This window comes from Danio rerio, chromosome 21, assembly GCF_052040795.2.
Source record: "Danio rerio strain M-AB ecotype USA chromosome 21, GRCz13ab, whole genome shotgun sequence".
Classification (NCBI taxonomy): Eukaryota; Metazoa; Chordata; class Actinopteri; order Cypriniformes; family Danionidae; genus Danio; species Danio rerio.
The window spans coordinates 40,995,988-41,009,546 of NC_141041.1; the positions used below are offsets into that span (position 1 = coordinate 40,995,988).

The window sequence follows — 13,559 nt, forward strand, 5'->3', positions numbered from 1 at the left end:
TTATTACCCATATCTGCCATGTCAAATAGCTATGGGTTGATCCCTACAAATATCAAATGATCAATGTTCTTTATCTTTACCAAAAGTGACCTATCATATGTTTTAGGATAACAGTACCTTACTTGCCACATTTTACCTCAGCTCCTTTGAGCTCACACTGTCTTTAGCCAGAGATACTCACCCATATTTGCCATATCTCATCTGAGCCACTATTGGCACACAGCTACATTAGCCAGAGCTTACTGTTCTGAAAATTTGGCAAAAGTGGTCCACATATGTATAAAGATAACTGGGCCACATTTGTTATATCTTCTCTGGACCACTTTAGGCTAACAGCTGCATTAGCCAGAGTTTACTGTACCAAATATTTGCCAAAAGTGATCCACATATGTTTTAAAATAACTGGGCCACATTTGCCATATTTTCTCTGGGCCACTTTAGGCTCACAGCCACATTAGCCAGAGTTTACTGTGCCGAATATTTGCCTAAAGTGGCCCATATATGTCTTAAAACAACTGGGCCACATTTGCACCTACACATGTGAGCCACTTTGGATTTAGACCCAGATTACCCTTAAATGACTATGCCACATTTTTTGCCAACTGTGGCCAACATTTGTCCTCCGTCATTTGGGCTGAATTTACCATTTTCCACATGGGCCACATAATGCTCACATTTAGAATACATTTTACCATAAGTGCCATATCTTTGCCTTAAATGGCCCAAGTATGAATTGGAATATTTGGCCCCCTTTTGCCATTACTGCCTAAAGTGACCTACATTTGCATGCTCTTTGGGTATTTGTAAATCAGTTAATTCTGAACAATAATCTCTTCAACAGTCAAGAAGTGAATAAAATAACTATACATGCTGTAGCTGTGTTGAAAAGGCACTATCGTAGGAATTGCCCCTTCATAAGAATCAAACACTGTTGGGGCAGAGCCAAAAAATTTAGAATGCCTTTAAAGGGATTTTGGGATAGACTCCATATTAATAACTGTTATGTCACAGTCAATACTGGTTCGGCAATTTTTTTTTCCTTTTGCTCTAAAACATTTACATAAGAAGGGAGAAAAGGAAGGAAGGAAACAATTGGGTTTGAGGCTCAAAGCAATTCAGATCTTACCTTGAAGGGATAGGTTACTATGTCAGTATTGGTGACCATTGATCAAGGTGGACACCCATGAGATGTGGAGGTCCACAAGGTTTAAATTCTTGCACCTGTCCTGTTCAACCTTTATATGCTCCCTCTAAACCAAATAATGAGAAAGAACCAAATCTCCTACCACAGCTATGCTACTGACACTCAGATCTACTTAGCATTACTGCTTAATGACTTTAGCCTGATAGACACCCTCTGGCAATGCATTGATGAAATAAACAGTTGGATCTGCCAAAATTTTCTTCAGTTAAAAGTAAACTGAGATGAGCTTCTCAAGGCGAATATGTACCTTGGCTCTAAGGGTCAACCAACAAAGAATAAGGTCAAGAATCTAGGTGTGATACTGGAGTCAGCAGTAACTAAATCAGCATACTATCATTTCAAGCACATTGCAAGTATTAGATGCTTTGTTTCCAGTGAGGACATTGAGAAACTTGTTCAGGCTTTTATCACCAGCAGGGTGGATTACTGTAATGGATCCCTCACTGGCCTTCCCAAAAAGACAGTCGAACAGCTGCAGCTCATCCAGAACACTACGGCCAGGATTCTGACCAGAACCAGAAATCAGCTCACATCACACCTGTCCTCAGGTCTTTACACTGGCTCCCAGTTACATTCAGAATAGATTTATTACTTATCTATAAATCACTAAATGGCCTAGGACCTCAATACATTACACGTTTACTGAATACAAACCTAACAGATTGCTCAGATCTTAAGGATGAAGTACATTTCAAATTCCAAGGGTTTAATCAAAGCAGCCCCTGCTGCTGGAATCAGCTTTCAGAAATGATCAGATGTACTCCAACATTAGGTACATTCAAATCAAGATGGAAAACAGGTGTTTAGCTGTGCCTTTACTGAATGAGCACTGTGCTACGCAAGAAAGATTCCACTATTTTGTCTTTCTTTTCTTTTTAAATTTTTTATAACCTGTTTTAGCACATTTTAATCTGTTTTTACTTATCATTTGATTAGATTTTTTATTTACTTGTCTCTTGTATTTTTTGTCCATGTAAAGCACATTGGATTGCCACTGTGTATGAAATGTGCTATATACATAAACTTGTCTTGCCTTGCCTAAGTAATTTTCATGTTTTCAACTCTTATTATTGAACTATACCTGGATCAGTGGTTCTCAATTCTGGTCCTAGGTTTATTTAAGTAAGAAAGAAATGCAAAATGTGCTAGAATTGGACCAGAATTGAGAACTACTATCCTTTTGTTTACAGTTTTGCATTCTATGGCACTTTTAAAATATTTAGCATTGTGTTCTTTGAACATGATGAAGATATCAAAGTACAAAGTGGGACATCTCTGGCATTTTATTCTGCTGAAAGCTGTGACATTGAGATTGAGGAGTTTGCTTGAGGAGATCTGCCTTGAGATGACATATGACTCGTAACATGAGTTTTCCCTCTAATAGCCAATGGACTTCACTGCCAGACTGCCTTGGGCAATGAGGGAGCGTCGTCTTCAAGAGCAAAACACACACTCTCTCACTCATTGAGTGTCACTCTCCCTGCCAATAACTCTTTGTGCATTCGGCGGCACAAGACACACATTGGTGTACTCCTTCACCACTGGCCTTTAAGGCAGTTACAGTTCCATCTTCTTGTCACTCTGGAGGGGCTCTCTTTGCTTCAACTTAATTTGGTGGGAGAGCAGCGGCGCTGGAGATTTTCCACCAGCCTGACAGGCCATAAAAGTCAATCTTAAGACTGACACACACTACAGATTTTCAGTGTGAGAGACTACAAACATGATAATAAAAAACCTTATGGTTAACAGCTTTGTTCTTATAGTGTGTGAAATGCTGATTGATTGATTGATTGATTGATTGATTGATTGATTGATTGATTGATTGATTGATTGATTAAAAGTTTAGCTTCCACTTCCTTTAATACATCTGCCTGGAAGTTTCTAGTATACCTAGTAAGAGCTTGATTATCTAGTTCATGTGTGTCTAATTGGGTTGGAAACAAACTCTGCAGGATACCAGCCATCCATGACCGAGTTTAAGCATACCTGGGTTAAATCAGGGGTGCCCAAATTTGGTCCTGAAAGGCCAGTGTCTTGCAGATTTTAGCTCCAACTTGCCTCAACATACCAGCATGAATGTTTCTAGAAAGCCTAATAATAGCTTGATTAGCTAGCAAATGTGTGTCTGATTAGGGTTGGAACCAAACTTTGCAGTACACTGGCCTTTCAGGACTGAGTTTGGGCATCCTTGGGTTAAATGGTCAGACAAGAAAGATGTTACAATCAATTGTAACATCATTCTGATCTGAATATTTAACCCAAACCAAATCCTTACACACTAAACCTAGCTGTAACTTTAAGATATACATAAAATCTGATGGAAAGGAAAGGTAAATAATGATTTTAAAGCTCTTCATTGTAAGCTTAAACCTGACAACAAATGTAAACCAATTCCTCAAACCTCTGATTGGATCATTAGATTGTTGTTCCAGGATCTACAATAAAGTTGATCCAGAGATATGTCGAACTTGGTAAAATCAAGTTCTGCTGATATGGCCACACACACACATGCAGTTCACCAATTACCACAAACTATTATCCGCCCATTTATAAACAACCAAAATCTTAAACGTGAACATTTGGACATTTCCTAAATTCCCTGGTGGTCAAACATGACTTTGCAATGTATAGATTTTATTTTTTAAGACACAGAGGAACCGAGAAGAAACAGCCCACATAGCAAAATTTCTCTGGCACAGATCTGGCAAACACAATCAGCTTTTGCTTGGCCCGAATTCCGCAATGAATTTACAGTACATGATTGGACCAAGTCTGGCCTCCATACAAGTGCCAAACATGGACCATATCTGGAACAAGTCTCAGTCAATACCCATAACTGGGCCTGAACTGGGTCAGATATGTTGGTGTGTCACGATTGCAATGAATTTGATAAACCCTTGAAGCATTTCAGTTTATGGTTGTGTTTTTTCTCAAAGCAACCTGATTGGAAGAATTTTTTCCTTACTCATAAATAATTGAAATGTATTTTAAAAGTGGGTCAAGATTGGCCAAACTTACGTGGCTCACATATACTTTTTTAACATCTGGGCCAAATACTACATTTAATATCTGGCCCAAGTCTTATGTGCTGCCATAAAGACAATGCTACCTCTGCAAAACCAGGGCCATGTTTGGCCCAGATGGTGTATGCCAGTGCCTACTGTGCTAGCTTTATGCCAAATTTGGGCCAGCATTATTTGCTACCTCAGTGTTAATGCATCCCACATAGCAAAATTTCTCTGGCCCACGCAATCATGCTTTTGCTTGACCAACATGCCGCAGTGAATTAGGGTGCATGATTGGACCAAGTCTGGCCTCCATACAAACATGGACCATATCTGGGCCAAGTCTCATGCAAGTTAACAATCGATAACTGGGTCAGAAATGTTGGTGTGTCACAACCTATCAGGCCCGAGTCTTGTGTGTCACCTTAAAGATGATGCCACATCTGCCAATCCCAGGCCAAGTTTGGCCCAGATGCTGTATGCCAGTGCCGAACGAATGCCTGCTGTGCTAGCTTTATGCCAAATCTGGGCCAGAATTCTTTGCTACCTGGGAGAGATCAGAGTTGTCAGGTTTTTGCAACAAAACCAATCCAATGGCCAGTCTAATATAGCCTATAACTAGCTTAATGGGCAATCAAAACTAGACCAAGCTCAATATATGCAACCATCCATTTGTAAATTCAGTGTTCATTTTGTCAATGAAAATGGCTAGACACAGGTCCTCTCTGCCACTAACTGAATACTGAATACGTTCACTGTTGATCTAATGAATGAACAGTGCAGAGCAGTGGGCTATAATGAAAATTATTGTTGTTTTCATCTTTTTGACTATATTTTATTCTTATCTCTTTTTGTCAGCAATAATGTATTGCTCATTCATTAGATGAGCATATCAGAGTATGTGCATTCATAGTATTCAGTGAAGTTACTAGCACTGAGGACCTGTTAAGGCAACGGACACTTGTTTCTTCTTTAAAAGTAACACCGTTACTAATTTAATTACAACCCAGCCAGGTTTTACCATAGGAAAACACCATAAGCTACACACTCCTCCAGAGCCCCTCCACCACACAAATGTGTGCTTATCATAGTCTGTTTTATCATCCTACCACAGTTTTTATCATTAGTAAAATATAAATTTGGTAGATTAACACATGTCAGTGCAGCCATATAAGTATAATCAATGCATTATATCAAACCTTTAACAGGTACATGTATCTAAAAAGTTCATATCAATATTTTTTTTTTCTCTTTGAACCACAAAGTGGCAGTCTTTGTATTTTTATTTTCAATCAATAAATCAATCAATCAATCAATCAATCAGTCAATCAACCAAGCCAGCAAGCAACCAATCAAATCAAATCAAATCAACCAACCAACCAACGGTCAGTCAGTCAAATCGGGATTTAACATTTGATTGTCAAAAGGGATAATCAAGCCCAAATTCAGTCTGATTGTCTCACAGTGTTTTCCAAAAGAGATTCTACATTAATTTGCCAAAGTCTTGATCTCTCTTTAGGCTGCATCTCCAGTGTTGTCGCTTTGCATCTGTCACGTACGCAATAGAAAGCTTGACCTTACTGTGCATTGAAATGCTTAATCTTGTGAGACAGAGGCTGAGTGGTTGAATCCAAGCTTATGTGTAAAGGTCAAACAGATAGTTAATCTACTGCAGCATTTCAGTGGACCTTGAAAGAAACACTTGTGAAATCACTTTAACCAAGATGGATTTGGACATGCACACGATCTTAAAATGTAAGAATGCTCAAAATTAACTTCTATTTGATGAGACTTTTTTTTTTTTTTTTTGTATTACAGTGACTGGTAATGGCATTTGGTGACTGGTAAAGTCATTTTATTTTTTCAGTCTCAAAATGTCTACCATATAGTGGAATTCTAATAGTTTTCTTCTGAAAAGTTTGTGTCAACTTTAAGTGTAAACATGAAGACTTAAACAGAATATATACGTTTCACCAGAACATTTAGTCACTCTCTGGAAGTAGGAAATTGTTGAATATCAACATTTTTGTGTCTATATGTGAGGATGTGTGTGTGTGTGTGTGTGTGTGTGTGTGTGTGTGTGTGTGTGTGTGTTTGTGTTTGTTTAATTGTGTGCTTGTTTGTGTTTGTTCTGTGTTAGAGCATGTCTTTGTTTCACACTTAGTGTCTCTTATTTATTTATTTCTAATTATTTTCAACTATAATATATAAAAAAGGCTATAATAGAAAATTATGTATGTGTTGTTTTACTGTAAAATGAGTAAAAAGCCTGGCACCTTCTTGGTCAGTATAGAGTGACAGTCCCCTCTTAGTAACATGAACTTGAACAGAATATATACATTTCACCAGAACAACATTTAGTCAAGCAATAAAACAGTGGCTTAAATACCCTAAAACATTTAGAAATATGCATAAACATCTATATCTGTTTGCTTCTGAATTATCATTACAACATATAAATGAGGAAAAAAGCCTTGGATCTTCAATACATTAAAATGTGTGAGGATTAAAGTGGGCCACATTTTTGCAGTGTCAAAACTCTATTTTTTTCTTACAAAGCTATTTCCTAGGCTTAGCTGTGAAGTAAGCTAGCTTTAACAGGCTTTACATAGCAGGGTTTGGAAACAGCTGGAAGTCCACCCTACAGACTTATTCTTATTCTGATTGAACCCAGGACTGTGGAGCGAATTCCAGCTGCTTCTAAACTTTAAGCTTTCGGGCATTAGCGAAGGACTGGACTTTTCAGAAAAAAACATACCATGAAGATTCATGACAGACAGGCTGCTCTCGTGGGTTCACAGACAACACAACACCACGATAAAAAAACAACAACACGTCTTAGAATCCGAGAACTCGCTCAATGATAATAATATTCCTTTTTTTGCTGTTTTTGTTTCAGTCAGAACAGAAAGAATGTCAGAGATGTTTGGAACAACATTAGGGTGAGTAAATCATGACCCATTGTAATCACAGAGTTTAATATCAATCTAGTGACTTTAAAACCCTTATGTGTTGAGTAATATACATGTCTTCCTTTCTTTCTTTCTATCTTTCTTTCTTGATGATATATTACATCAAAATGGTTTTATTAACCCTCAGCTGTCAAAGGGTGTTTTGGGGCTGTGGAGAAGTTTTGACATGCACTGATATTTGTGTTGTTTTCAGTATCTTAAAAACATATAAATGGCTAATGTGTGATAACACGGTAAACAGCACAAGCTGGGCTACAATAATATCTAAGCAGCATGTTTGTGTTTTTGAGAAAGAAACGTTTATGCGTGGTTAGTGAAAAAATTCAATTTTAAAGTCACTGAAACTAGGCCATGAAACACACAGAAAACACTTGTTCACAAGACTTTTGAGAACTGGATCTTGTAGCCTAATGTTTTTTGCTTCAAAATGATGTGAGAATCATCTTGTTTACTTGCTACAGAAAACAATGTAATGAATTTAAATTATATTGTACAGTAGTTGATACAGTGAAAGTTTGATAAGCGTTAACTAAGGCTGCCAATTTTTTGGGCAAAATATATATACAAGGTCTTAAAATATTATTTATATTTAAAGTAATTGTTTTTCATGTTTAAAATATTATTTATTTTGTGTTAGAAGCTTTTGTCAGTACGCTACTTCTGTGTGTCAGTCAATCAGAAATTATTATTAAATGCTGGATTGATGCACAATAAAGTAAGTATTACAACAGTTTTGCAAACACATTTATACCATTATTGTGCAGTGGGAGATTGGTTTACAATGCCCTTGGGTGAACATAAGCCAGTGGGGGAGTGTCTTTTGTCTTTCCAGATGTGAATTGTTCATGACCATTGTCACTCCCACGCATACAATATTTTGACCCAAAACAGACTTTGCAAAATGCAAATTGTTGTACCGTTTTTTTTTTAATGAGAAAAAAGAATAGTTTTCACATAATTGTGAACACTCAAAAAAAATAATTATGGCTTTAGTTGGACCAAAGAATGTAACTATGTTTAAATTAAACAATTCGCTTATGTTTGTGTATTAAAAATAAAAGTGTTGTGTTGGAAAAAAATAGAAAAAGTAAGTTTTCACATTTAAACAGCTCGCTTATGTAACATGAATGAAAGGGAGTTGTGTTGCTTCTGCAGTACTGCATTTTGGTCAATAGGTGGAATAATATCTGCACATGCGCAGTTTCAAAACAACACAGGAAGTAAGAAGATTCAAACCACAACGATCACTCTCAGCTCGGCGCCATATTATGGGAATCAAAAGATGAAGATTACAGTACAAATTGCGAACGTGCACAAAGCTTTCCCCAATGTGGACACACAGGTGAGATTTTTTTTTTACTTTTTATGTATTTATACTGAGGCTGTGACAACATTTGAATCATAAATGTACTCTCTTGTAATACTATGTTGTGTTTGTGTGTAGTATTGCTATGAAATTGCCATGTTCCCTGTGTCTTTTCCACATTATAGACAGATAAATGTATAGTTTGTTTTGCATTCCTGTGAAATTTTATACTTGGTATATATTTACTCCCCCAAAATAAAGTTGCTAACGTTGGTAGTAATGAATAGTCATGTTAGAATAGTCTAAGCTTTTCACTCATCATAGCACACGTGCTGCTGATAATGTGACAATAAAAGTGATTTGATTTTTTATTTGATTTGATAGTCTTTATTTTAAATGAGTGTCAAGCGGTTTGTCGAGTTTGAATGCCAGTTTTGATAACTTACATATGTAGCACAGTGCTTTCATTAGAGCATAAATAAATAAATAATTTAGTTTTACTAGCAGTTTATATATTTCATTTATTGTAAAAAGTTCATTTGTTGTTGTTTAAAAGATGTATATGTGTGTGATGGTATTTTGTATAATACCTAGACTGATAGCTATATAAAACCCTCCTACTTTTGAGGTAAAGTGTATGTTATTGGTTCACGTGAATTTGGGGGAGGAGCTAAGATCCTGCACGGGAGAGAGAGGGAGAACGTGAATGCGAAACTGAAAGCGGACTGCGCCTCGTGTAGCAGAGCAAACTTAAGCAATTAAGCCGGACAGGTTTGATTTAAGGATTTAATGTGTTTAGGGAGTGAGTAACAGCAAATAGGCTATTCTGTGTAATGTTTTTTGTTTTAAATGCTCCCAGCATTAGTTAAAGTGCGTGAGAAACGTGCAAAAGGGACTGGTTATCAGATCAGGAGACAGTAGATACTGTGAACGAACTTTTCATCGATGCGTATAACGACGATACAGAGGATTTCCCGCTTTTGAAGCATATATACTGTTTGGACCTGCCGAGGGGTTCGGGGGTTCCTAAATACAGAGGATTTGCTGCTGTGTACCTGCCGTGGGTGTCAGAGGCTGTCTACACACCCAATTGAGTGCCCTAGATCAGGAGAGCTCAGTGGATTAAAGGTACCAATATTTATTTTGTTTTATTTGGCTCTTCGGAGTGAAGCGGCCAATTATTGTTTTGCTTTTGAGGCCACAACGATCGCCAGCAACGGTAGAGGCCTGCAACGGGAATGGGGAACTGTATGTGTGTGCATGAGTGGGCCCACGTGAATTAGAGCAGTGATTGGTCACATTGAAAGTTCTATAATATTTAATAAGGAGGTTTGTGTTGCAGTTTATTGCATTTTGGGAAATAATAATAATATATAAACAGAAAATACACATTTAAGGACCATTTACAGTATATTTTTTAGTTAATTTGTATAGAGTGGATATATAATTTCATTGGAGGGATTTCTTTGGGAAATTAACCCCTAAGGTGCCGCAATATTTTATATTATTGTATTTCTTTTTGTTTGGTTAAATCTTTGTAACCCACTAATTAACTAACATTGTCAAATGTGAATTTATGTTTTCATATTTAATTTTTATTTGTTAAATAAATACAACAAGTGATTTAATTTAAACAACCTCTTTTTCAGGGTTATTAAACTGGCATACATTTTGTAAGCATATCAACATGAAGCTCTTTGTGTCATTTAAAATTCTGTGGTTATAAAACAGGGTTCCACAAGTTATTTCGTCGAGAGACAACCTAATTAGAACCTGGGAGTGCCCTAAGTGCACAGTAACTAATTATGTGAGATAAGAGGGCGCTACACATAATATTAATTAAAATGTGGTGTTGGCACATTGTTATTTATTATTTAATTGTATTCAAGCCTGTTAACTTAAAAAAAAAAAAATCTTGACAAGCATATGTGACACTTAAATAGGATGACATCTAGCATGATGACATTTAATGTAAGCTTATTTGTTTAGTCATCTAACACATTTAAATTTTTAAGTTTAGTAGTTTGCTATGTATATTATTATATTTTATTATTTTAAATCTTTGCTCACTCACATCTATTTTCTCCCTCACAGGTTTACAGCTCAACCTCTAAAGTCCCATATCTGGCTGAGGAGACTGTGGATCATCCAGGTACTATGCCTTTAGATGCCTACACACACATTAAAATGATGTACAGTAAAAATTACTAGTAATTTTAACTACTAATTATTTAGTAAATTACTAATTGTCATTTCATGTTATTTAGAACATCACCAGTGGAAAAAAGGTGTGAATGCACCCTCAAAGCCCCTAAGTGAGGGAGTACATGGTAAGCTATTTTATTTTATTTTTTTTAAACATTTTGTATTTTCCTCTTAAACCAATTCCTCCTTTCTCCTTTGATCTATTGGTAAATTTAATTTTTTTTACCTGACTTTTTTAGGATGCTGGGCATGATGAAGCGCAAACCTTGATGTGCAACACCACCTTATGAATCTACAGTAGTTACATTAACATTTAGCAGACTCTTTTGTCTAAAGTGACTTACAATTGAGGACACATTCAGCAAATCAACAAGAAAAGCAGATACACCCAAGATGTGCTAATTATACAAAAAAATTTAAGAATTAAGAATGCTTCTACATGGAATTAAGAATGCTTCTACGTGGTTTGTCAAGCCCACACACCTGTGTGAAGCAGACTTCACGCACAATGTTTTGGTTTTTAGATATAGGGAGTGGTGGTAAGAAAGTGTCTGGTGCAAATGTGCATAAATGGTGCAAGTGTCAGAGAGATGAATGTGTGTAGCTATTGCATGTTCTGTGATGGTTGGTATAACTTATGGTGTAGTGCTGATCGTGTTACTTAGCTTTAAAATGTTAATCTTTCTTTGAACAACTGAAGTGTTATCTGCTTTTACAGTGTAAAGAAGGTACAGTATAGTTTACAAAAGAAGACTATTCTAAGTATGTTTTTGATAAATCATTTGAAGGCAGAATATTATTTTTGAATGTTTTTTGTAATATGAAAAGTATTATTTTGAAAAGTGTATTTTATGATGTTTTTGTAAGCATATTTTTGTTATTTTTTATTTTTTTTGTTGTTTTTTTTTAAAAAGCAATATAATTAACTAACAAACTAACTAAATAATTAACTAATTAACTAACTAACTAAATAAATAATTAAGTAATAAATAAATAAATGGGAAAAAAAGGAAAAAAAATCAGTGGAAGGACACACACACAAAAAAAAAAAAAAAAGGTGGCTGGCTGGACCCTAGGCGACTTGCGCGCCCAGTTGTCCAGCCAATCTAAGTTTTTGCCTTCTCCTCGGAAGGACCCCCGTCTAACGCTGTAGTCCAGCAGCAGCTCCTCCCCCATGGAGATGTCCCGAAGGGCGCGGAATAGAACGCACTCCCGTGGCCCCTGTGGCAGCGTTAGAAGCTTCACAAAGGGCCGCACGTTGTTGCGGTGCCAGGGAGTGGTTCATAAGCCTTCCGAAGGTTTCCATGCCTGGGTGACAAGGGCAGGGCCAGGACTGGGCATCCAGGCAAAGGGTCCTCCCACCAAGACCTTTAAAGAAATACATGTAGGAGGAGGAGACACGGGGGAGGGCCTCCCGTCTCCTTAAGCCCTCCTCGTGCGACAACTCCTCCCCATGGTAATCACAAATAATTTCTCCTTTTTTAAAGGGCATGGTGGTGACGACTCCTCTGCCTTTGTCCCCAACGGTCTGGATCTCCAGTCCTTTCCAAGACTGCTGGACCACCGACATGACCAGCTGCTGGTCACTGGTGACGGCGGACAGCGCCCTCGAGAGCTCCCACTCTGCCAGGACGCCGTCCACCGTCGGCACGCCGGTGGTCCATGCAGTCTCGGCCCTAATGGCACTCTGCACCCGGGCCAGGGAAGGCTTCCGGTCGCTGCATCGCTCAAGGAGATGGCGCGTCTGGATTCCGAGCTGCTCCCCCCTCCAGTGATGGTAGTAGCCATGGTCGGTGAACCCGATCGCGGCTGCCTCCGCCCTTCTAGGGGGCTTCCCACCCAAGCCTACCGGAAACTTGTCCTGAAAAGCCCCCCAATAACGAGGCGGAGGCAATGGAGGGGGCTGCAGGCCAGAGGTGGACGGCCTCTCCTCGCCAGGTGGAGCAGGCGGCTGAGACAGTGCAGCTGGAGGAGAAGCCGGAGGAGAAGACATAGCAGCGGTGGTAGCGGGCGGCGCGGGCTGCCTCTTGACGTACTTTGCTTTCAGGCGCAGGACTTCCTGGCTGGGGTTAGTGAGGGGGAGTCCTGACGCTCCCAGGAAGAAGCATCCTTTGTCCTCTGCCCCCGAAGCCCGAGCCCTAAGGCAGAGCGGCCGGATGTGCCTGTAATAGCATTCCAGCCACTCCTCCTCTTTCCGGCTCAGGCTCACGGTTTTCCCGGGAAGCGTCAAGATTACAGCCTCTCCCTCTGGCCGCCTGCCCAGCCACTCCCGCACCCTAACGCTCCCTGACGCTTCCAGGACCCAGACGGTGTAGCCACATTAGAGTGGCAACGCAGAAACTGCGAAAATCCGTCTGGGTCCTGGGAGGCAGCTCGCACCGCTGGCCGAGGCGACGGGAGACCTCAGCCATATCCGCCTCCATAGTGGACGGACATGGACTTTTGCAGCCGCTGCTGAGTGTAATGGGCTGCTCAGCGACGAGGAAGCCCTTTGCCCCGAAGTACTCGGCCAAGGAGCCGCAGGTGGGGTCCTCCTGCACAAGGCCCCGCACCTCCGCCAGGCCTACCACCCTCCCCTCTGTGACAAACCTGGCGCGCGACTCCAAGGCACGAGCCACCTCCTCCAGGACCAGGGCCTCCTCAGCGCCGCTCATGCAGACCTGCCTCAAGTGCCCTGAGAGGTCCTCCTGAACCGTCAGGCACCTGAGGCAGTGTACAGCAACGCTATGGTCAGTGTTGTCCATCCTCGTTTCGAAATAGTTACCTCAGGTCGACACGGTGGGCGGAGTCGTAAGCATATTTTTTAAATCATTTATTGTTTTCAATTTATTTCATACTTGTATTACTATTATTTTATTAGTATTAAT

General features: G+C 39.2%; 4 protein-coding genes across 8 annotated transcripts in view; 1 reads left to right on the plus strand and 3 right to left on the minus strand.

The window, feature by feature from the left end:
- The window catches only part of LOC147838928 (uncharacterized), a 619,529-nt gene that overhangs the window by 282,324 nt on the left and 323,646 nt on the right, over positions 1–13,559 (minus strand). The window lies entirely within an intron of this gene.
- The window catches only part of sgcd (sarcoglycan, delta (dystrophin-associated glycoprotein)), a 407,777-nt gene that overhangs the window by 246,275 nt on the left and 147,943 nt on the right, over positions 1–13,559 (minus strand). The gene's annotated exons all lie outside the window — the stretch shown is intronic.
- Positions 5,792–11,486, plus strand: LOC147832001 (uncharacterized). 4 transcript variants are annotated; one of them, XR_015520562.1, is made up of 6 exons: positions 5,792–5,964; positions 7,109–7,151; positions 7,309–8,523; positions 10,582–10,639; positions 10,755–10,817; positions 10,932–11,486. XR_015520562.1 is itself a non-coding variant. In XM_087301858.2 (6 exons), the coding sequence occupies exons 1-6, from the start codon at positions 5,934–5,936 to the stop codon at positions 10,943–10,945; spliced, it is 396 nt and encodes a 131-aa protein (XP_087157984.1). In that variant the 5' UTR covers positions 5,846–5,933; the 3' UTR covers positions 10,946–11,486. The 4 variants fall into 4 exon arrangements, 1 of the variants encoding a protein (XP_087157984.1); XM_087301858.2 differs by having other exon boundaries at positions 5,846–5,964; positions 8,337–8,523; XR_015520563.1 differs by having other exon boundaries at positions 5,881–5,964; positions 8,357–8,523.
- LOC147838931 (uncharacterized) lies at positions 11,607–13,436 on the minus strand. Its single transcript, XM_087300395.1, has 2 exons — positions 13,072–13,436; positions 11,607–12,968 (listed from the first exon to the last, which is right to left on the minus strand). Exons 1-2 carry the CDS (start codon positions 13,434–13,436, stop codon positions 11,834–11,836), a joined length of 1,500 nt encoding a protein of 499 aa, XP_087156521.1. The 3' UTR covers positions 11,607–11,833.

Excerpts from the sequence above, each read along its gene's own strand:
- LOC147832001 (XM_087301858.2), top strand. The coding sequence starts at position 5,934 with ATGGATTTGGACATGCACACGATCTTAAAAT. Across the intron at positions 5,965-7,108 it reads CATGCACACGATCTTAAAAT|TCAGAACAGAAAGAATGTCA; the intron begins GTAAGAATGCTC and ends TTTTTGTTTCAG. Across the intron at positions 7,152-8,336 it reads ATGTTTGGAACAACATTAGG|TACTGCATTTTGGTCAATAG; the intron begins GTGAGTAAATCA and ends TTGCTTCTGCAG.
- LOC147838931 (XM_087300395.1), bottom strand. The coding sequence starts at position 13,436 with ATGGACAACACTGACCATAGCGTTGCTGTACACTGCCTCAGGTGCCTG. Across the intron at positions 12,969-13,071 it reads TCCCGTCGCCTCGGCCAGCG|GGTGCGGGAGTGGCTGGGCA; the intron begins GTGCGAGCTGCC and ends AGGGAGCGTTAG.